Here is a 24,252-nt window from a genome sequence, read left to right as displayed (position 1 = left end):
TAAAACACCCAGGCAGGTGTGTTGAAGCAAGTTGGAGCTAAACCCTGCAGGGACACCGGCCCTCCAGGACCCGGATTGACGACCGCTGATATAGACCATTAGGTTTTTCAAAAAAACCTCAAGAATAGTGTTGTATTAGCTCAGATTAAAAGAGTAGTTAGAACAAACATCAAGCATCATTTAATTGAGTGTGACTTTTTAATGTGATGAAGCTCCAAGAACAAATTTGTGCACCAAAACCTGTAAAAACAGCTTTGTTTGCCAATGTTTTCTCTATCTCCACAGGTCATCAGAGTGTGCATTTACTATGGGCAGTTACTACTTGGCAAACAACCGTTTTTACATTTTTTTGGCGCACAAATGTCTTTTAAGAGCTTAATTTTTTAAGGACTAATGACAAAATATGGACTGTTTGAGGATCGTCTTTTGCTTTAATGGATTTCTGGTTTCCATGGATGGTCAGAGAGCTCTAATATGTCAAATTAATACCTTCATTTGTGTACCGATGATGAACAAAGGTCCCAGGGGTTTGAAATGACATAAGGTTACTTGATATAATTTACATTTTTGGGTGAACCAGCCTTTTAAAGAAATGGTTCACCCACAAATGAGAATTTACTCCCTATTTACGAACCCTCAAGTGGTTCCAACCCCTTATGTTGCTCAACACGAAAGAAGACATTTTGAAAAATGCTGGAAACTTGTAACCATCCGCTTGTTAAGTGTGACGTCACGCGAAGCGGCTTCCGGGTCCAAGCACTCTCTTCAACTGAATGAGGAGACTCATGAAATGGTAATAATAAATGTTTACAAAGCGATTTAATACTTTCGAAAATCACGATAGCAATATATATGTCCATGCCTAATATCCGATGGCCAGAAAGTGATTCATTTTTTTATAAATTGTTAAATTTTTGGTATTTGATATGCAGCAAGCCCAGAGATTGTTGTGTACACGATGATTTTATGTAAAATTAACTTTGATGTGTGATAGGAATAAAACGTGATCATAAACGAATGATTTCTCCACTCGAATGGCGGCTTGGACCCGGAAACAGTATTACATACGTCACAAACACATCACCTCCTAACGAGCGGATTGACTTTCATAGTATATATTTTCCCCACTAATGGAAGTGGTTACAGGTTTTCAGCTTTCTTCAAAATATCTTCTTTGGTGTTTATCAGAAAGAGAATCTCATAAACATCTGGAACCACTTGAGTAGTAAGTAAGTTAGAATTTTTAAGTGAACTACCCCTTTAAAGCAATGTTCAGCAAGATATTCAATTGTATGCTTTACATTTGGTTGAGTTGCATGGTGCACTTTTGACACTCACTCACTGCCACGTGTGCATTTCAGGCAGTGTCCAGAGGGATATACGTGTTTAAAAGCAGGTAACAATCCAGATTATGGTTACACAAGCTTTGATTCGTTCGGCTGGGCTTTCCTTTCCTTGTTCAGACTGATGACTCAAGACTTCTGGGAGAATCTTTACCAACAGGTGTGTTTTGAGTTTGTAAGGCAAGCTTGTGTAAAAATTTGGTAACACTTTCTCTGAAGGCCATGCTCATAATGAATTATTACTGTGTTTATAATTATTAATGATGTAGAAAAGTTCTATAAATGTATCTATAAACACAAAAGAAAGGCTTTATTGTTTTACAATGACACTTATATTTGTAACATTTGTAATAGTGTTGATATTTATTATTATAATTGTAATGTAATCAGTGTGATTGCAGCTGCATTTATAATGATGTTATTAATATGTATTATAATTATATTATAGTGATTGCAGCTATATTTACAATAGCATTCATTCATTCAGTCATTTTCCATCGGCTTAATTCCTTATTTATCAGAGGTCGCCACACCAGAATAAACCGCCAACTATTCTAACTTATGTTTTACGCTGTGAATGACCTTCCAGCTGCAACCCAGTACTGGGAAACACCCATTCACACATACATACACTACACCCAATTAGGTTTATTTAATTCACCTATAGCGCATGTCTTTGGGCTGTGGTGGAAAGCACCCGGAGGAAACCCACGCCAACACAGGGAGAACATGCAAACTCCATACAGAAATGCCAAATGACCCCGCTGGCACTCGAACTAGTGACCTTCTTGCTGTGAGGCAAAAGTGCTTACCACTGAGCCATTGTGTTCCCTTATAATAATATGCTTTACTAAAGAGATATGTTTTTTATCTAGTTTTAAAATGAGAGAGTGTGTCTGAGCCTCTGACATTATCAAGAGGAGCCATATATGAAAATGCTCGACCTCCCTTAGTGGACTTTGCTATTCTTGGTACTACAAGAAGCTGTAAGTTTAGAGATCTTAAAATAACAGGTGGAAAGTATAGTGAGACAATAGCCCTTTTCACACATTCAGACCTTTCCAGAAAATTGCTGCCAATGTGTGAGCAGGCCTTTTTTGAAAATACGGGTAAATTAGTTCCGGATATTTTCGAGAAAGACAAGTTGTAACATTACCGGTAATTAGCCAGAATGCTGCTCTGTGTGAACGCAGAAGGAAAATTACCAGAAAGAGCGCATTCACGATTAGAATACGCTGACGTGAGACATCTACTCCAGCCGATCAGAACATACATCTGCGCTGTTTATCAAAATAAAAGCCTTTGAATATTTTTCCAGACATATTTAGCTGCTAGATGTTAGTCAGATAATGTTTCTATGTTACTTCTTAATGCCAAAATTAGCGATAAAATGCTCATAATAAACCGCTGTTTGTTTACCTTTAAACTCTGTTTCCTTTAGTTGCTTGATGCGTGTGCACGTGAAGCAGCCAGTGAGGGCCAGCACACACTCATATTATGTACATCTCGACCTGTGAAAGTGTTCCTCTATACGTTTTCATCAAGTTGTTCACAATACTTATCCATCTACAGAGTTTGTAATGTAGTCAAATGTTTACAAATACAAGCACAGCCTTTAAGAGAGCATTTCTGCTTAATGATGTCAGAATTTACCGGTATTTTGGAATAGATGTGTGAATGGTCTTTTCCGTAAAAATTATGGAATGTCCATGCCTGTATGAACAGCGCTTTTTTTAATTTACCGGTAAAGTCGTTTTCCGGATATTTATCTCTGTGTGAAAAGGACTGTACAGTAGACCCACACAAACATGATCTCTTTTCTGAAAATTGACACTAATTTTCAGGAAAAGTCTTTGTGTGAAAGGGGCAAGTGACAATCAACAGGGACAAATTTACTAAACTCAACTGAAGCAGTTTTAATTCAACTAGAACTCCACCAACATGCTACACCATTCCCTGCCTTCCTGAATTGCTAGATTGTTCCATTATTAGATATTATTAAAATATTATTAAATATTAGGTATTTTACTCTGATAATAATAATTAATAATAATAATTCCTTATATTTATATAGCGCTTTCTGGGCACTCAAAGTGCTTCACACGTTGGGAGGAGATCTCCTCATCCACCACCAGTGTACAGCATTCACCAGGATAATGCGATGGCAGCCATTTTGCGCCAGACCGCACACCACACACCAGCTGATTGGTGGAGAGGAGAAAGAGTGATAAAGCCAATTAGGATATGGAGAGGGTTAAGAGCCCATGATGGACAGAGGCCAGTGGGCAGATTTGGCCAGGATGCCAGGGTTAAACCACTACTCTTTTTCGAAGGACATCCTGGGGTTTTTATTGACCACAGAGAGTCAGGACCTCGGTTTAACATCTCATCCGAAAGACTCTGTTAACCCTTAAAAGACCTAAAGCTTTCTGTGGACAACTGACTAGCCTGTTTTTTTTAATAGTGTTATTTTTTAGAAATCTCATTCTTATGTTAGCAGTCAAAATCAAGAGTCATATATAATTTTAAACAGGAGAACCTGACATTTCATGCAGGCATGTAAGCACCAAATTTCACTCTGTTGTTGTTCAAAATTCTTTGGTTCCTTAAACAAAAGCCTGTGTTGATTGTTTGAGTAGAGAACAGTTAAAAACAAATCTAGGCATTGGAAGAGAAACAATGCATCAACAACCATGTTTGACACACAAACTACATCAATTCCTTTTGACAAATCCGTGTTGTTAAAATGTGATGACGCAAACACACTCACTACGGAGCCTCTGAAGGTCCAAATGGGTAATGTTGCATTGCTGGAAAGCTGAGAATGGCACAGACTGGATCAGTGGATTAAAAGTTATTAAACATTTTAAAATAGTACTTATTTATTCATGCAGAGGTTGTTGCTGCTTCCACAAAATCTACATTGTAAAAGCACTATAGAAATACAGATTAATTGAATTGAACTGAAAAAATAAACATCGGTTTAAAATGACACAATGAGCTGGGCCCGGTTTTTTAAAAGGTTTAATCCGGATAAAATGGATACAGATTTAGTAATCCTGTTTTTGCGATCCGTGATCACGTTATCCAGCTTACTTTTTGAGCCAGTTTTTTAAAGCAACATCAGATTGGATCAATCTGATCCGGATAGGAACTTTTCAGGATCACTAAATCTGGATAACCAGTGCTCAAACAGGATAGGAAATCACGATGTAGAACTATAGATATGTTAAGAGCAACACGTATAATAGCCAGTGTGGGGTCAATATAACTTTTTTTATTTGAAATGAAAACACACACATTAAAAAAACACCCTATCCTCTTCCAGCAGTCAGCTCATCTGAGACCTAACACAAAACACTGTACATTGAAATTCCAAATATAGATGTATTGAATATTAAAAAAGACTAATTGTCAAAAACTCAGCAATAATATCAGACTTCCTCATCTGATGTGGAGAGAGCAGCTTGTCTGAGCGTGGCCTTTAGGAGGCGGATCTTAAGTCTGGCCTTGGTTTGCTGCAGTTTGGTCAGAGTCAGTTGTTCCTCTGCCAGATGAAGCTGTGCATGTCTCTTTTTGCAACTGTTGAAAGTGATTTAAAAAATCAGTCATAAAAAATCAGTAAATATTCTAAAAACAAAAATATTTTCCATTGTGATGAATATGTATATCATTTAGTGACAGAATAAAATTTTAGTTTTTGGTCGATTTTGACAACTGTTTGGGGGATTATTTTATTAGGCCAAACTCTTTCTATTTTGCTGTAGGCCTAAACTGAAAGGCTGAATACGTTAAAGCCAACCTTATCACTGTAGCCTGACGGATGAACAAATACAATTAAAACCTTATGAATAAATATGATATCGTGTAAAGATACTGCATGATCCAAATATAGTATTGTTTAATACATTTTTAACGTTTTCATTACATTTTGGGCATTAAATCCATGCTAAATCCACCTTTCTAATGGGATCACTTTAATCCAGATTTTTTAGATCAAAGTGATCCAAACCGATTTGATCCGGATCAAAACAGAGATTGGATTATGTGATGTAATCCGATTATGTAGTCCGTTTTTTCTTTTGAAAAACCCATTTTTAAGATTTGATCCAATCCCTTATCCAAAATCCTAGTGGATTACTTTAGAAAAACCGGACTGCTGTATCTGTTTTTTCGACATTAATTGTGGATTTTTTTTACAGACTCTTCGGGCCGCTGGGAAAACCTATATGATTTTTTTCGTGCTGGTCATTTTCTTGGGATCCTTCTACCTGGTGAACCTCATCCTGGCTGTAGTCGCCATGGCATACGACGAACAGAATCAAGCCACGATCGACGAGGCTTTGAAAAAAGAGGAAGAGTTCAACGCCATGCTTGAGCAGATCACGAGACAGGAGCAGGAAGCTGAGGTCTGTTCAGTATTTCACTTAAAGAGGCTGCATGAGGAATTTAATTCATTCATTATGAGGAAAAAATCATTTATTTTAATTTACTTATTAACGGGATAGTTCACCAAAAAAATGAACATTTACTCCCTAATTACTCTCCCTCAGGTGGTTCCTTCTGGTTCTCCTTCAGGTTTCTTCTGTTAAACAGAGAAGATATATTAAAAAAAGCTGAAAACCTGTAACCATTGACTTCCTTAGTAGAAAAAAAATATATTATGGAAGTTAGTGGTTACAGGTTTGCGGCTTACTTCAAAATATCTTCTGTGTTCAGCAGAAGAAAGAAAGTCAAACAGGTTTGATGATGACTGAGTTTAAACAATACAGTGAACAATACAGTGTGTCTGGAAAGTATTTATAGCGCTTCACTTTTTCCACATTTTTTTATGTTACAGTCTTATTCCAAAATGGATTAAACTCATTTATTTCCTCAAAATTCTACACAAAATACCCCAGGACGACAATGTGAATACATTTTTTTTTTATAATTGTTGCAAATTTATTAAAAAATAAAAAATCTGGAAAATCACATGTACAGAAGTATTGACAGCCTTTGCTGTGAAGCTCTGCATTAGGCTCAGATACATTCTGTTTCCACTGATCATTCTTAAGATATTTCAGCAGCTTTATCGGAGTTCACCTGTGGTCAATTCATTTGATTGGACATGATTTGAAAAGGCAAACACCTGTCTATATAAGGTCCCAGGGTTGACAGTGCATCTCAAAGCACAAACCAAGCATGCAGACAAAGGAATTGTTTGTTGACCTCAGAGACAGTATTGTCTGGAGGCATAAGGCTGGGTAAGGTTACAGAAAATGTCTGCTGCTCTGAAAGGTCCAATGAGCACAGTGGCCTCCATCATCCATAAGTGGAAGATGTTTGCAACCACCATAACATACGATCAGTTTGTCATTATAGGAAATAAAAGCAAACGATCAGGTAACACTTTACAATAAGGTTCATTAGTTAATGCATTTACTAACATGAACTAATCATGAACAACACATGTACAGCATTTATTAATCATAATTGAACATTTACTAATGCATTATTATCATCCAAGTCCATGCTTGGTAACATTAGTTAATGCACCATGAGTTAACATGAACTAACGATGAACAACTGTATTTTCATTAACTAACGTTTATTAACATGAATAAATACTGTAGTAGATGTATTGTTCATTGTTTGTTCATCTTAGTAAATGCATTAGTTAACATTAACTAATGATCCTTATTGTAAAGTTTGACCAACGATCAGTTTATATACAGAATGTACGTGGTTACAATAATATTAATTAAATAATTAATAATTGCGCTCAGCCAAATCACGTTACCTGAGAACAAGCATTAGATTCAAAAGGCCAAACTCAGGGAATATGTTGTTAGACATAGACAACAAGGTGAATTAAGTATCACGCTTAACAAATATAGTGAGAATAGATCTAGTGGTAGATCCTTGATGAACAGTCCGACGAGCACAGCTCTCATCTTGGTAGATAGGCTGCAGCACGCGCGCACGTGTGTTTGTGTGTGTGTGTGTGTGTGTGTGTGTGTGTGTGTGTGTGTGTGCGCGTGCGTGCGTGCGTGCGTGCGTGCGTGCGTGCGTGTGTGTTTGAGGTCACGTGATGCACGTTTTCAGTGGTGTGGTGTAGATGGAGAGCTGTTGTGTGAAACGCTAGTGTGGACACGGATCGATTTCATTCTAAAACGCCGTTTTAAAACTTGAACCTACCAGTGTAAACGGGGCCTGAGTGAAACATACACAGGGCCAACAAGCAGACAAGGTAAACAGGGGATGGAGACAATGGATCACTGGGGCAACTAACAAGGGTAATTAATAGGGACTTGGCACAGGATATAATAAAACAATAAAGGACAACATAGCAGACACTCTAATGCTGGCTTTACACCAAACACAGATCAACACAATCAGTTTTTTTCTGACTGACATGCACAGATGAACTGTTTACCACAAATCTAGCAATGTGAGCTTACAAAATCAATATGCTTAGTTTTGATTGCATGTGTACTTTAATGGAGATTCTTCTTTTTGTTGGTTGAAATTGTGAATTGCAATGAATCTCTCTTTTTCTTTAAACTTCTTTAACAATTTTCCGACATTCTGCAATTTGACTGGTTTACAGGCTGCAGCCGAACAGTCCAAGTGTGAGGGTCTCAGTGGAGAAAAGACGGACAGTTCCTCGGACGCCTCCAAACTCAGCTCCAAAAGTGCCAAAGAGCGACGCAACCGCAAGAAAAAGAGACAACACCAGGGGGAAAGCGAGAAAGAGGAGGATTCCATAAAAGAGGGAAATGACAGAAAGCCCAACTTCACTTTTGCAGTGGATGGAAAGATCCGGCGATCACGGGACAGATCATACACGTCTCCACGTCAGGTCAGAATTTTTATTATTTTTTTAATTTAGATGCTTTTAATATGATAATGTAGCTAACTTCTTGCTTACTTGTGTGTTAATTACAGCTTTTATGAAGTCTGAATAATAATGGCAAAGCTTTAATTATTGGTTAGGATGGATGGATGGATGGATGGATGGATGGATGGATGGATGGATGGATGGATGGATTTTGCTTTGATTTCTTTTTACTTTATTTAATTTTAATTTTTTACTTTTTTCATTTTATTTTATTTTACTTTGTTTCATTTCGCTTTATTTTATTTTGTTTTATTTTGCTTAAATTTTATTGTAATATTTTATTTAGCTTTTATTTTATTTTACTTATTTTATTTTATTTTTATTTTATTTCGTTTTACTTTTTTAATTTGCTTTTATTTTATTTTAATTTATTTTACTTTTATTTTATTTTTACTTAATTTAATTTTATTTTATTTTGCTTTTATTTTACTTTATTTTACTTTTTTATTTTACTTTATTTTATTTTGCTTTTTATTTTGCTTTATTTTATTTAGCTTTTCATTTTATTTTATTTTATTTTTACTTTATTTTATTTTGCTTTTTACTTTAGTTTACTTTTTAATTTAATTTTACTTTAGTTTATTTTTATTTTATTTTACTTCATTTTTTTAGCTTTTTGTTTTATTTAGCTTTTTATTTTATTTTACTTTATTTTATTTTGCTTTTTATTTTACTTTATTTTATTTTGCTTTATCTTATTTTGCTTATTTTATTTTTACTTTATTTGGTTTAGCTTTTTATTTTACTTTATTTTCCTTTTATTTTTTCATTTTACTTTATTTTATTTAGCTTTATTTTATTTTATTTTGCTTTTCATTTGATATTACTTTATTTTAATTTGCTTTATTTTTTCATTTTGCTTTTTATTTTATTTTATATTACTTAATTTTTCTTTCATTATATTTTGCTTTTGATTTTGCTTTTTATTTTGCTTTATTTTATTTAGCTTTTCATTTCATTTTATTTTATTTTATTTTTACTTTATTTTATTTTGCTTTTTACTTTAGTTTACTTTTTAATTTAATTTTACTTTTTTTTTGGCTTTTTATTTTACTTTAGTTTACTTTTTAATTAAATTTTACTTTATTTTATTTTGCTTTTTATTTTATTTTGCCTTTTATTTCATTTTACTTTAGTTTACTTTTATTTTATTTTTACTTCATTTTTTTAGCTTTTTGTTTTATTTAGCTTTTTATTTTATTTTACTTTATTTTATTTTGCTTTTTATTTTACTTTATTTTATTTTGCTTATTTTATTTTTACTTTATTTGATTTAGCTTTTTATTTTACTTTATTTTACTTTTATTTTTTCATTTTACTTTATTTTATTTAGCTTTATTTTATTTTATTTTGCTTTTCATTTAATATTACTTTATTTTAATTTGCTTTATTTTTTCATTTTGCTTTTATTTTATTTTATATTACTTATTTTTTCTTTCATTATATTTTGCTTTTGATTTTGTTTTATTTTGCTTTATTTTATTAAGCTTTAATTTATTTTGCTTTTGTTTTATTTTACTTTATTTTATTTGCTTTATTTTGTTGTACTTAATTTATTTTCTTTATTTTATTTTGCTTTTATTTTATTTAGTTTTATTTTAATTTATTTTTAAAAGTGAAGCTGTATATTATCTGTTAGCAAGAGGTTATTTCTTGGTTTGTTTGCTGTTGTGTCTGTAAGGCTTGTTTTTTTTCTTCAGTCCCCCTTGAGTTTTCAGGGTTCCCTCCTCACTCCTCGCCGGGACAGCAAAGCGAGCGTCTTCAGTTTTCGTGGACGAATCCATTCAGATAACAACTACGCCGACGACGAGCAGAGCATGTTTGAGGAGACGGGCAGCCGAAGAGACTCTCTGTTTCTTCCCACTCGACCCGAGCGTCTTTTCAGCAACGTTAGCAAAAGCAGTCTGACTCCGCACTTACTGCTGCCTTCTAACGGGAAAGCACGCTACGTGGATGACAGCAACGGGATGGTGATGGTGACAAGTGGAGCATCTGCACCAAACTCCCCTGTCATAGCCCTGAATACACCAGAAGTGTCCCGAAAAAGAGCTATGTTTGACGACACTTGTGTAAGGACTCGTCTGATCTCGCATGGCATGAGACACTGTGCATGTTCCCTTTTGATGTTTATGATACGTTATGTTTACGTCTATTCAGAATTATCTTCTTTAAACATGAGTTTGTTTTGTTTTTCACCTTTTTTTGCTGGTTTTGAGTGCAAATATGCCAATTCTGGAATGCATTTTGTTGCTAATTAAGCCTGCATAAAAATTATGAATTGTCTAAACAATCTGGAGTTTATGGATGTTCTACAAGTACAATTTAAATTTTTTTAATTATTATTATTTACACTTTTACTTGCATTGAGTCTGTTTTGTGTTTTGTTGTTGTTTTTGATTTTTGATTTTTTTTTTTTTTTTGCTGATTTTGTGTGTAAATATGCAAGTTCTGAAATGCATTTTTTTTTTTTAACAATTTAAAGATGCAGTAGGTGATCTGCCTAAATGCTAACCAGTAGAGCTGCACAATTAATCGTAAAAATATCGCAATCTCGATTCGACCCCAGGGGTGGGCAAACTCGGTCCTGGAGGGCCGGTGTCCTGCACAGTTTAGCTCCAACTCTAATCAAACACACCTGCTTATAGATTTCTTGTGATCTTAAAGACACTGATTAGCATGTTCAGGTGTGTTTGACTAGTGTTGGAACAAAACTCTGCAGGGACACCGGCCCTCGAGGATCAAGTTTGCCCATCCCTGCCCTAGACGATCTTTATCCAGCATTTCTACGATTCTGTCAATCATATTTTCAAGTTCAAGAGAGAAGCAGAAGTGGCCGCACAAGTCTTCACATTGTTTTACATACTTTGTTCAGCAACATGGACACCTCCAAATGGTGTTGAAAGAGTCACATGCTGTATTTATAAGATATAATTCAGCCCAAAAATGTCATTTCTGTCTTCATGTAATGTATTTGCGACCGGAAAATCACACGTGACGTGAGCTGACCGTCAGCTGTTATGTTACCACAGAGAGGGCGGGAGCCGCGTGCCTTTGAATGAACTAATGAAGTTGACTTTAGTGAACAGAGCCTGCATATGCTGTGAGTAACAGGTAATAAAGTTGTATATAACATTCAGTTTGTGGCACAGAGTGATCGTTTGGGAGCTGCGCGGGAAGTGAACCACTCTTAGCATTGAAAATGAAACCGAAAGCCCACACTTGTTGCCAGATGTAGCTGACTGATTCCAGCACAAAAAGTATCCAAAACCCGCTGAAATGCAAAAATACCCACCTAGTCCTCTGTGTTTACGAAGATCAAGTCAGGGACAGATTTTAAGCAGAAAATGACAGATTGTAAGCATATTTCTCAAACACAATAATTCAACATCAGCATTAATGACCAGGATAAATCTAAAGTCTGTTCAAGTCCACCATTCCAACTCTATACAACATTTAGCATTTTAACCAACAGTACAGCTACACAACGCCTATTGCTGTTTTACCGCATGTTTGAGAATAAAAATAATAATAGCCCACTCATATTAACATTTATTTTACATCGACAGAATCGTGAGAAAATCGTGATCTTTATTTTAGGCAAAAAAAATCTTGATTCTCATTTTACCAGAATCGTGCGGCTCTACTAACCAGTTAGCATACTACCTTTCAAAAACAATCCCTTTCCTGCCGCCGTCCAAAGCCACACCTCCTGATATCACGGAAGCGCACATTAAAAAACTTTATAGTACTTTATAATAGTACAATTCCCAATGAAAAAAGGTATGAAATCTAGCACGTTTTCAGTCGTTTCAAGCAAAACTTGTTATGATGTGCAATATTTCATGCATGCAAGGATCACGGTTTCACTCTCTCACTTGCTTTGTTATTAAGTGGCTACTGTATGCATGGTGGTTGGCCGGCGGCGTGCGGAAATTACACTTATTACTAAGTCAAACTTAACTGCTGTTTCAGACTGAATATTCAGAGCAGCATGGTAAACAATAAAGGGAGCGCGTCACAGGCTGTCATTGTTCAAAAATGACCCAATGTGAATACAAAAGCAACTTCAGCTCAGTAAAGCAGGCTAGGCGGAATAGCGCTGTTTACTGATGTTTTGTTGTTAAGCTGAATAATTAAAACGACATTATCGTTGCTGTAAAAGGACTTTATGAAACTGAAAATACTCACATCAGTTTATCACTGGGAGATTTCAGTGGCTGAACAACACTTCTGTGCATATAACCCATTCATAAAACATCACAATCTACATCAGCTTTGGCTGATGACTAAAATAGTTTTACAACAGAACATTACCTGTCCAACAGAGATACTTCAGCCATGGGGTCGTCCTTCCTCCAATGTGCAAAAGTAACTTCAATATTCGTTCAGGATTTAAAAAGTTTTGATTCAGCATTTGGTTTTAGTGCTCTCACTCGTGTCTAGGTGACTGCGGCCTAAGTGAACGCGCATCTGCCGGTCTGTGTAAACAGCTGTGCAGATGTACAAATCTACATTTGCTGACAGGCAGTTGGAGCTACTTATCAGAATTATGGGAGATGTCGCCCCAACAAATTATAATTGGATGAACATTTTTTAGTCTTATGCCTTACCCAGAATATAAAAATACATATAAACACATTTAGATCATTTACTTTAATCATTACTAGTGGAATGTGCAGAGACTTTCAACCAGCACAACAAAACATGTTTTTGAAGACAATCACCTACTGCACCTTCAGCCAGTGTAATTAAATTATGCAAAAATACTCATTCTCTAAAAACTTTGAAATACGTTCTTGTGCATATCTATATTTAGATTTTTTTTTTTTTTTTGTATTTATTGATTTGTTTTGTATTTTGTATTTACTTGACATTAGTTTGTGGTGTTTTTGGCTCAATTTGAGTGTAACAATGCACATTCTGGAATGCATTTTGTTCATAATTCATAAAATCATTTTGTTGATAATTAAGCCTGAATAATAAAATTATACAAAACTATTCATTATCTAAACAATCATGAAGTACTAAGTATGAAGTATGAAGTGTGAGGTGTGTGTGTGTGTGTGTGTATATATATATATATATAACAACAGACTCGCATCAATTAAAAAAAAATATATATATATATATATAAATATATATATATATATATATATATATATATATATATATATATATATATATATATATATATATATATATACATACATACATTTTTTTTTTTTTTTTTAATTGATGCGAGTCTGTTGGTTTTTTTTACATTTTGCAGATTTCCGAATGTAAATATGCAATTTATGAAATTAGTTTTGTAGTTAATAAAGCCTGCATAATAAAATTATGCAAAATATTGTCATTATGTAAACAATCAAAGTGCATGGATGTTCACGTGTACATTTTTATTTATTTGTTTGTTATTTGCTTTGCTTTTTTTTTTAACCTTTTTTCTGATGTTAAGTGTAAATGTGGAAATTCTGCAATGCATTTTAGTTCTTATTAAGCCTGCGTCATAATATTATGCAAAGTACAAAATATTTAGAATCTACACAATCATGAAGTAGAGGGATGCTCTTTGTGAGTTTTTTGCTAATTAAGCTTGCGTAATAAAATTATGCAAAATGCTCATTATCCAAACAATCATGAAATGCATGGATGTTTTTGAGTTCATTTTTATTTCTAATTATACATTTTTTACTCTACATCAGTGTGTTGTTGTGTGTTTTGAGTATAAATATGCAAGTTCTGGAATGTATTTTGATACAAATTAAAAAGAAAGTATGCAAAGGACACTCTTGAAAGTGATTACAAATCTCAGGAGATTTTTCTGCTCAAATGTAAAAAATGTTCCTTTTCAATTAATGAATTTCTTTATTTTTTTTTGAGTGTGTCATGCTTTTCACTTTTCTTTCTTTCTGTGAAAATCTGCTGAAACCTGACCTCATTTTGTATAAATAGTTGTATAAATAGTTTTGTATAAATAGTAAAGTGGGCAACACTTTATTTTGATGGTCCATTTGAGTATTAGTAGATTGTCTGCTTAATATCTGTTGATACTGCTGCTAAACAGATATTTAACTGACTATAAGAAACTGAGCAAGGACATGTGAACTTACACTAACCCTAACCCCAACCCCAACCTAACAGTCTACTTATAATCTAATGAGAAACCGTTGGCATGTAGATGCAATTTAACTTAAATTCAACAAACAGACCAACAAAATAAAATGTGACCAAAGGTTGTCAACCTGCAAAACAAATTTGAAATATTTTGTTTTCTTGGAAAATAAAGCTATAAAATTAGGGCTCAATTTTTTTTACAAATTGACAAAATATCTTGCTTTTTTTCTGTATGTTAAAAAGAATGAAAATGACAAATTTAGCACAAATTAAGACAAGATGGTTTAAATAGCTAGAAAAATAATGGCAATGTTTGCAATTAAGCTGAAATGCATAGACTATATTTCAGTTAGTCAGCAAAATGATAGTATCATATTCGTTTCTTTAAAGGGCACCTATTTTACTCCTTTAACAAGATGTAAGATAAGCTTTTGGTGTCTCCAGAATGTGTCTGTAAAGTTTCAGCTCAAAATACTCATCAGATGCTTTATTATAGACTTCAGAAGCTGCCCATTTTGGTGTCTGAATACAGTCTAGCTGTTTTTTTAGCCTGCGGCTTTAAATGCAAATGAGCTGCTTATCCCAGCCCACCACTCCCACGTGCATGTCTGCTTTTTATCATGCGTTACAGCAGATGAACAGCCGTCAGTGACAGAAACAGACTTGGATGAAGCTCAAAATACAGCTCATTAGTCAAAAATATAAAAAGAATGTTTAATTAAAACTTTAAAAAGTATAAGATATGTTTTAATCCGAGTTTATTTACCGAAAAATGTTCTGTGGACATGTGTATACAAGTTATTAAAGAAACATGACAGCTGTCAATAAATTGGGTGGGCGGGGAAAACCGCAATCCTACGTCACATTGTGGTCAGCCTCAAAATTACTGGGATTTGGGTCCAATTTTAACGTCAGGAAATCTAAAAAAGAGACTTATTGTGTTTCTATCACCCCGATATGTCTGTAGATACACTATACATGCACACAGTTCTGTCCAAACAGCTTACCAAAGATGATTTTCATCATGCCCTTTAAACTAAGCAATAATCAAATTAGTTTCTTTAAAGTAATCAATAGGCAACATCTGTTGTCAAATGAAAAAAATAATCTGAATTAATTGCTAAATTGTGCATTTTTATACAATGATTGAAGAATAGTTACAGAATGCTGCTTTTAAAACAGTAGTAGTAAAACAGTATTGTAACATTCAATAGTATGTGTGCGGTTTATTTTTTTCTCTTTACAGGCAGACACAGATGACGAACGCAGAAGCAGATGTAATTCACAGAACTTTTCGAAGGCTTATCGGCAGTCTATGAGAGAGAGAGCTTTGAGTGTAGCAAGTGGCAGCAACAACCCTGCTGAATGTAAGAAGCCATCACTTTTCTCTTTTCATCTTTATTTATTAATTAAAAGCAATATATACACTGATGGCGAAGCAGTGGCACAGTAGGTAGTGCTGTCGCCTCACAGCAAGAAGGTCGCTGAATCGAGCCTCGGCTCAGTTAGCGTTTCTGTGTGGAGTTTGCATGTTCTCCCTGCGTTAGCTTGGGTTTCCTCCGGGTGCTCCGGTTTCCCCCCTCAGTCCAAACGCATGCGGTACAGGTGAATTGGGTTGGGTAAATTGTCCGTAGTGTATGAGTGTGTGTGTGAATGTGTGTGTGTGGATGTTTCCCAGAGATGGGTTGCGGCTGGAAGGGCATCTGCTGTGTAAAAACTTGCTGGATAAGTTGGCGGTTCATTCCACTGTGGTGACCCCAGATTAATAAAGGGACTAAGCTGACAAGAAAATAAATGAATATACACTGACCGGCCACTTTATTAGGTACACCTGTCCACTACTTGAACGTGGCATGGTTGTTGGTGCCAGACGAGCTGGTCTAAGTATTTCAGAAACTGCTGATCTACTGGAATTTTCATGCACAACCATCTTTAGGGTTTACAGAGAATGGACTGAAAAAGTGAAAATATCCAGTGATCGGCAGTTCTGTGGGTGCAAATGCCTTGTTGATGTCAGAGGAGAATGGCCAGACTGGTTCCAGCTGATAGAAAGGCAACAGTAACTCAAATAAACACTCATATACAGAAGAGCATCTCTGAACACACAACACGTCAGACCTTAAAATGGATGGGCTACAGCAGCAGAAGACCACACCGGGTGCTACTTCTGTCAGCTAAGAACAGGAAACTGAGGCTACAATTCACACAGGCTCACCAAAACTGGACAATAGAAGATTGGAAAAACGTTGCCTAGTCTGATGACACTTTGGGCTCATTAGTACCAGTTGAGGATTGTGTAATGCCACAGCCTACCTGAGTATTGTTGCTGACCATGTCCATCTCTTTATGACCAGTGTACCCATCTTCTGATGGCTACAGTACTTCCAGCAGGATTACGCACCATGCCATAAAGCATGAATCATCTCAGACTGGTTTCTTGAACTTGACAATGTACTCAAATGGCCTCCACAGTCACCAGAGCTCAATTCGATAGATCATCTTTGGGATGTGGTGGAACAGGAGATCGGCATCATGGATATGCAGCCGACAAATCTGCAGCAACTGCGTGATGCTATCATGTCAAAATGGACCAAAATTCATGAGGAATATTTCCAGTATCTTGTTGAATGTATGCCATGAAGGATTAAGGCAGTTCTTAAGGCAAAAGTGGGTCCAACCCGGTACTAGTAAGGTGTACCTAGTAAAAGTGGTGTGTGTGTGTGTGTGTGTGTGTGTGTGTGTGTGTGTGTGTGTGTGTGTGTGTGTGTGTGTGTGTGTGTGTGTGTGTGTGTATATATATATTGAAGTCAGAATTATTAGCCCCCCTTTGAATTTTTTTTTCTTTAATTTTTTTAAAATGATGTTTAACAGAGCAAGGGAATTTCTGATAATATTTTTCTTCTGGTAAACGTCTTATTTGTGTTATTTCGGCTTGAATAAAAGCCGTTTTAATTTTTTTTTTAAAAACATTTTAAGGCCAACATTATTAGCCCCTTTAATAACTTGCATAATTACCCTAACCTGCCTAGTTCATCTAATTAACCTAGTTAAGCCTTTAAATGTCACTACGCTGTATAGAAGTGTCTTGAAAAATATCAAATCTATTATTATTTACTGGCATCATGGCAAAGATAATATAAATCAGTTATAATATACTGTGTGTGTGTGTGTGTGTGTGTGTGTGTGTGTGTGTGTGTGTGTGTGTGTGTGTGTGTGTATATATACATATATATATATAAATATGTTTTTTGAATATACACAATATTTTTACACAGTGAATGCACACACATTGTGTACATATAAACATTATGCAACTTTTTTTTATTGTATGTCAGGTTCAGAGATCTTTAAACAGAGGTGTGAGGAGTGGTGGTTCGAGTTTGCGGAGAATTATTTGATCTGGGATTGCAGTCCCACATGGCTGAGGATAAAGGAGATCGTCCACATGATTGTGATGGACCCGTTTGCGGATCTGTTTATCACCATCTGCATTGTGATAAACACAGTATTCATGGCCATGGAGTGTTACCCTATGGATGGACCATACTCTAGTATGCTTTCAACTGCTAATGTGGTAAGAGCGTTTACTGTATAACAGCATTTTAGGTAAAATTTTATTTTGCTAGATATAATAATTATTAACTAAAGTGTTACTAGTAACTATTAAATAAAAATTATTAACTAAAGTGTTACTAGTAGTTATTAAGTAATAATTATTAACTAAAGTGTTACTAGTCCTTTTTTATTGGCCACAGGTTTTCATTGGCATCTTCACAGCAGAGATGATATTCAAGGTCATTGCGTTGGACCCGTACAGTTATTTTCTGGAAGGCTGGAATATCTTCGACAGCATCATTGTCACTTTGAGTCTGATGGAACTTTGTCTGGCAAATGTTTTGTCTGGAATTGGATTTCTAAGACCATTTCGACTGGTAAGAGCATCCAGCTTTCAAGCATTACAACCAATTATGCAATATACGATGCAAAAACTGCTTTTCTTACTTAGAGTTTTTGTCTCTTTTTAGTCCAAATATCTACAAATTCTTATTTTTTTAGGCAAGCGAAAAATATCATTTTAAGAAATTATTTGCCAAAATGACAAGAGTTTTTCCTTAAAACAAGCAAAATAATCTGGCAATGGGGTAAACAAAATAATCTTTTGTAAAATGCAAAAAAACAAGATTATTTCGTTTTTTATTATTATTTTTTAGGTATTTGGACTAGAAACAAGACAAAAAAATATTTTTTTTGTATTGTATTGTTACGTGTGTATTCATATAGTGCATTTATTGTGTATGGCCATTAGGGGTGTGGGAAAAAATCGATATTGCAATATATTGTTGTGCTTTCTGTCGCAATAAATAAACGATACACTAACAACCAATATCGATATTTTATTACACAAAGTTATAAATTTACCCATTGTCAGTGTCACTGTCACTACCCAATATCTACTATTCTGTTTGTGGGGGGCGCTGTTTGAGTAAATAGGGGTAAAGTGGCGGAGGCAGCAATGAAAACACAAGTTAACTAACAACAACAGAAAAAAAGCGCAAAACAAGAGTGTAGCGAGAAGAATGGTGGAAAATAATGAAAAACAAGTCAAAGACCCACCTGCTAGTTTTTTTCAATTTAACAACATAAAAACGGTGGACCAATTGGAGCGGTTTTCAGATCGACCGCAACTTGATGTAGAAGTGCGGTCCCCCTACCAGTTTTGATTGACAGCTGCATATTAACATGTCCCGGTAGTCACATGTATAATCATATCAACAAGATCAGACGTGCACAAAGCATTAAAAGGTCTGTTCAGTTCGCTGGGATCATCAATCATCATTAAATGTGATCAAGAGTGAGTTTCACATGTTTAAAATGTTTTAAAACAATAATTTCTAATGAAAAATATAAAATATCATTTTGAAGTTATATATTATTATTGGTAATATAGTTATTATTTTTATTAGTATTATTATTATTAGGAGTAGTAGTAGTAGTAATTAGTAATAATAATTATTATTATTAGTATTAAAAGTAATTATTATTATTATTATTGTTATTATTATTAATATTATTATTATATTATTAATAATATAAATGTTATTATCATTATCATTATTATTATTGGTATTGTTATTATATCATTATTGTTATTGTTATTATTGTTGCTATTATTGCTATTGATATTCTTATAATTAAATTATTATTATTTTTATCATTATTTTTGTTGCTATTATTATTATTATTATTATTATTATTACTATTAGTAATAAGTAATAGTAAATATTATTATTGTTGTTGTTGTTATTAGTAATAAAACTCAACTTGAGTATTTCTAATTCATTATTTAACACAACCATCTATTATTGTCTTACAGCTTAGGGTCTTTAAACTAGCGAAGTCGTGGCCAACGCTGAACATGCTTATCAAGATCATCGGGAACTCTTTGGGCGCTCTCAGCAACCTGACGCTGGTTCTGGCCATCATCGTCTTCATCTTTGCTGTGGTGGGCATGCAGCTGTTCGGAAAAAGCTACGGCGAGTGTGTGTGCAAGATCTCATCCGACTGCATGCTTCCTCGCTGGCACATGAACGACTTCTTCCACTCGTTCCTGATCGTTTTCAGGGTTCTCTGCGGAGAGTGGATCGAGACCATGTGGGACTGCATGGAGGTGGCGGGACAGCCTTTGTGCTTAACTGTGTTTATGATGGTCATGGTGATCGGAAATCTGGTGGTAAGTGATGTTTATTTCAATTTATTTACAGTTGTCAAAATTATTCGCCCACCTGTTTTTTTTTTTTTTTTTTTTTTAATATTTCCCAAATTATGTTTAACAGAGCAAGACAGTTTTCAAAGTATTTCCTATAATTTTGTTTCTCCTAAGGAAAGTCTAAATGTTTTTTTTAATGACTCTTTAAAGGTGCAGTATGCAAGTTTGACACCCAGTGGTTGAACTAGGTACTGCACTCCTGGTTCAAAACATACACAAGCACAGGTTGCCAGATTGGCAACATCAACACGAGCGTGCCTGACTATTAAGCCTAAAGGCAACGGCACATGATAGAAGGAATATTTTCCATATTATTTCCATCTTATATTTTTTATATTATCTTTTTTTCCTAACCAACACCTGAAACTTATATTTTAGAATTGGCTTCTTGTAGCTGAACAACAGAAAACTGACAATGATCACCTCAGGTACACCTTATGTGCTTTAATCAGTGTTAACTGATTTTAACACTTTTATTGTCTTATAGTATGCATTTATTTTAGCTAATTATCCCAGCGACTACCATATGATTCGTTCAGCGATTCATTTGTTCCCAAACCCCTCCTTAGCATGATGCCAATCTGCGCTGATTGGTCCAAGGACCTAGTCCCTTGCCATTGGTTGACTCCACTCAGCACGAGAGCCCACCATGGCTGATCAACAATTTTGAAGTAGTCAGAGTGCAGAGTGTGTGTGAGCCCAATGCAGGAGTGCATTAACCCTTTACCCAGCGCCCTGATGAGGACGCACCGAGGCGCTGTTTTTCCACATGTCAATGTTTATGAATAGATTACACCAAAAAGAACATGAGTAATCTTGAAAAAACTGTACATCCTTTTAAAGCTACAACCCCTAAGCACCTATTGCAGCTAGTCGGTTGTCAATGGAAAGCTTATGAAGAATGTATTTGCTAAATTTGTGCAAGTTTTGCTGAAAACGATTATTAGATATGGCGTACAATTTTTTTTCCTCATGACTTCGTAATGTATAACTTTTTATAGTTGTTAAAATGTAACTTCTCCTTTTACCACACTAAAGCTCAAAGTGTCTTCTTTCCAATGATACATAATTTGTGTTTGTAGCTTACTGGAGTCAGCAATATTTTTTTTTTGATTGTCTACAGAACAAACCACTATTATACAATGATTTGCCTAAAGGCTCGTTTCCACTGACTGGTACAGTACGGTACGGGTCACCTTTATCAGGCTTGCGTTTCCACTATAAAGAGTACTCTTTTGGTGGGCGTGGTGTAAGACAGAAAGTTTCAGTCGCATCATTCTCGCTTGAGGAAATGTCTACAGTAAAGCTGCACAGGTCGCTCACATATCATATTAAAAGCACTTCTCACAAAACAGACGCTTTACACACAAATACTTGTGTATAAATGTTTATTACTAACTTTTCTATAAGCAGGAGTTGATTATAACTGCAGATCAATGACAGTGCAAAATAGCCTACTGTAACGTCTGTAATTATATGAAATAAATAAATAAATGAACATATATGAACACATACAGCCCCTTGCAGTCTCCGATATGTTACCAACTACAGAAAAACTACACACATCATACATTTCGTTCTTAATTAGGTTAAAAACAACACAAAGTATAGCCCACAGTCAGAAAACCTCTCATCTGTGTCTGTAATCTTCAGCAGCACATGTCATGTAGCCTCTGTTAGAGAGTAATTCCATCATTCCCAGTTCATATTAGTCCAAAAGGTGGTGATAATAATTTAAAAAAAGGCAGTTTGTTCACGTTTGCTGAAGAAATAACGTGCTCCTTTTTTCCCGGCTTTTTTCCGCACTCCACTCTTGCGTTTGTCCTTTTCTTTCTGAATATGTCATTCTCGCGTTTGTCAGCTTCTCAAGGGATCGGGTTTCCAAAGCACGTCAATAATCAAGTGCGTGTTATTATTATCAGCTCAAGAAGTTTGTTATTTCAGATATAATGTTAGACGCGCGGCGAGCGCAAGTAAGAAAGCGAAACCACTCGCGCGTCAGACTGGCTCGTAAAAAAACTGCGAGGTACAGGGTAGATTCTGCTCTACTCCATGGCTGTGTGGCTGTTCATCATGACGATGATATATGAATATATAATTCCGCTGTAATCTCTCGTTGTGTATTTCAAACATGGCGGGTTCTTTGTTTACATTCTGACTTGTAAGTGAATGACGTATCTCCTCTGTAAACCAATGGCGTTCAGCTGCGCATCTAGCTCCGCCTTTTGGTGCCCTTTCAAGTGGTATGCTACGGTTTGGTTCGTTATGCCTTTTGACAGTGGAAACGGCTATAAAGGCGTACCTAACCGAACTGTACCGTACCACTCAGTGAAAGCGGGCCATAATTAAATTAATTAACCTAGTTAAGCCTTTTAATTGCACTTTAAGCTGAATGCTAGTATCTTATAGTGTTCTTGCAATATTCCATAGTTATTCTGAACTTGTTTGATTATTTCCTCATGTACTTTTCCTTCAGGTTCTGAATCTGTTCCTGGCTCTGCTGCTTAGCTCCTTCAGTGCCGACAACCTGGCGGTCAGTGGTGAAGAAGACGAAAACAACCTGCAGATCGCTGTCCGTCGAATCAGGAAAGGCTTCGCTTTCATCAAAACCTGCCTTCAGAGTTTCTTCAGGAGTGGCTGTTTACGGAAGAAGAAGCAGAAGTCTGCAGATGGCAACATGATCGTGAACTGCAAGGAAAGGAAAGATAGCACAAACCACACTACAATAGAGCTGGTTAAAAGCACTGGAGGAACCGATCTGGATAGCGACACTGAGAATTTTATCAGCAACCCGAGCTTGACTGTTAGTGTCCCGATTGCCGCAGAGGAGTCTGATTTTGAGTGTCTGAACACAGAGGATTTCAGCAGCCTTTCTTCAGACCTAGAGGAGGATAAAGAGGTACGTTTGAGTTTTTTTAATAACCTCTAGACCAGGGATGTCAAACTCAATTCCTGGAGGGCTGCAGCCCTGTGCACAGTTTTGTTCCAACCTTATTTAAACACACCTGATCAAACTAATTGAGTCTTTCAGGCTTGATTGAAACCTACAGTTAAGTGTGTTGGAGCAGGGTTGGAACTAAACTGAGCAGGGCTGCGGCCCTCCGGGAATTGAGTTTGACATACCTGCTCTAGACATTTACATTTAGTCATTGAAAGAAATATGCATGTACTCACTCTTCAGATAACCTGTTGTTTTCTAACTGTTTCTCATCTTATTGTAAGTTGTCCCTGTACTAGGTGCCTTGATGTTGCGCCTTGACATTTTTAGCACTGGATGAAATAGTTCTGCTTGACTGGGAGTGGTTAGAAAAAGACCAAGTGGAACTGAGCTGAATATTTGCACATAGTCACAGCCCATGTAACCTTGAGTATGAGATATAAAGGCTGGGAATGCCCCAGTCTTCTTCAGAAGAGAGCAATAAACTGTTTGATTCACATCTCAGTTTTTTGTTGCCTTCCTGGAGCTCCAGCTTACTGAGGGAACACACAGACGATCTGCAATTTATCCTAACAGTCGTTTAGCAGACACTTTTGTACAAAGTGACTTACAATTGAGAAGGCAATACAGCCAACAGATGCTACTTATACAAAATAACTCGCAGTGCTTAGAGAATTTAGTGCTAAAATAGGGAGCAGAACGTTTTTTTTTTTTTTTTTAAGAGAGAGAGAGAGAGAGAGAGAGAGAGAGAGCGAGAGTGTGTTTCTAAAGGTGGTTTGTCAAATCCCCTCACCTGTTTGAAATACACTTCATAAATGCCACAGCCATATCAGCCTGCAAGCCAAGACCGGTTACTCACTGAAGCTAAGCAGGGCTGGGCCTGGTCAGTATCTGCATGGGAAACCACATGGGAAAATTAGGTTGCTGATGGAAGTGGCGTTAGTGTGACCAGCAGGGGCCACTACCTGTGGTTTGTGTGAGTCCTAATGCCCCAGTAAAGTGAAGGGGACACTATACTGTCAGTGGGCGCTGTCTTTCGGATAGGACGTTAAACCAAGGTCCTGATTCATTGTGGTGATTAAAAATCCCTTAGGACTTCTCGTAAAGAGTAGGGGTGCAACCCTGGTGTCCTGGCCAAATTCCCTCCATCGGCCCTTACCAATCATGGCCTCCCAATCATCCTGATCCACTGAATTGGCTCTGTCAT

At 35.8% G+C, this 24,252-nt stretch overlaps 1 protein-coding gene across 5 annotated transcripts in view; it reads left to right on the top strand.

Moving 5' to 3' along the window:
* Window positions 1-24,252, top strand: part of scn1laa (sodium channel, voltage-gated, type I-like, alpha) — a 99,262-nt gene that overhangs the window by 40,539 nt on the left and 34,471 nt on the right. For 3 of the 5 annotated variants that reach the window (XM_073911758.1, XM_068223345.2, XM_073911757.1), the window contains 8 exons: window positions 1,362-1,503; window positions 5,546-5,752; window positions 7,936-8,187; window positions 15,587-15,707; window positions 17,676-17,914; window positions 18,096-18,272; window positions 19,715-20,071; window positions 22,584-23,006. In XM_073911758.1, the coding sequence (XP_073767859.1) occupies window positions 1,362-1,503; window positions 5,546-5,752; window positions 7,936-8,187; window positions 15,587-15,707; window positions 17,676-17,914; window positions 18,096-18,272; window positions 19,715-20,071; window positions 22,584-23,006 (1,918 nt within the window). 5 annotated transcript variants of the gene reach the window in all.

Source organism: Danio rerio, chromosome 9 (genome assembly GCF_049306965.1).
Source record: "Danio rerio strain Tuebingen ecotype United States chromosome 9, GRCz12tu, whole genome shotgun sequence".
NCBI lineage: Eukaryota > Metazoa > Chordata > Actinopteri > Cypriniformes > Danionidae > Danio > Danio rerio.
This window is presented reverse-complemented; position numbering and strand designations above follow the sequence as displayed.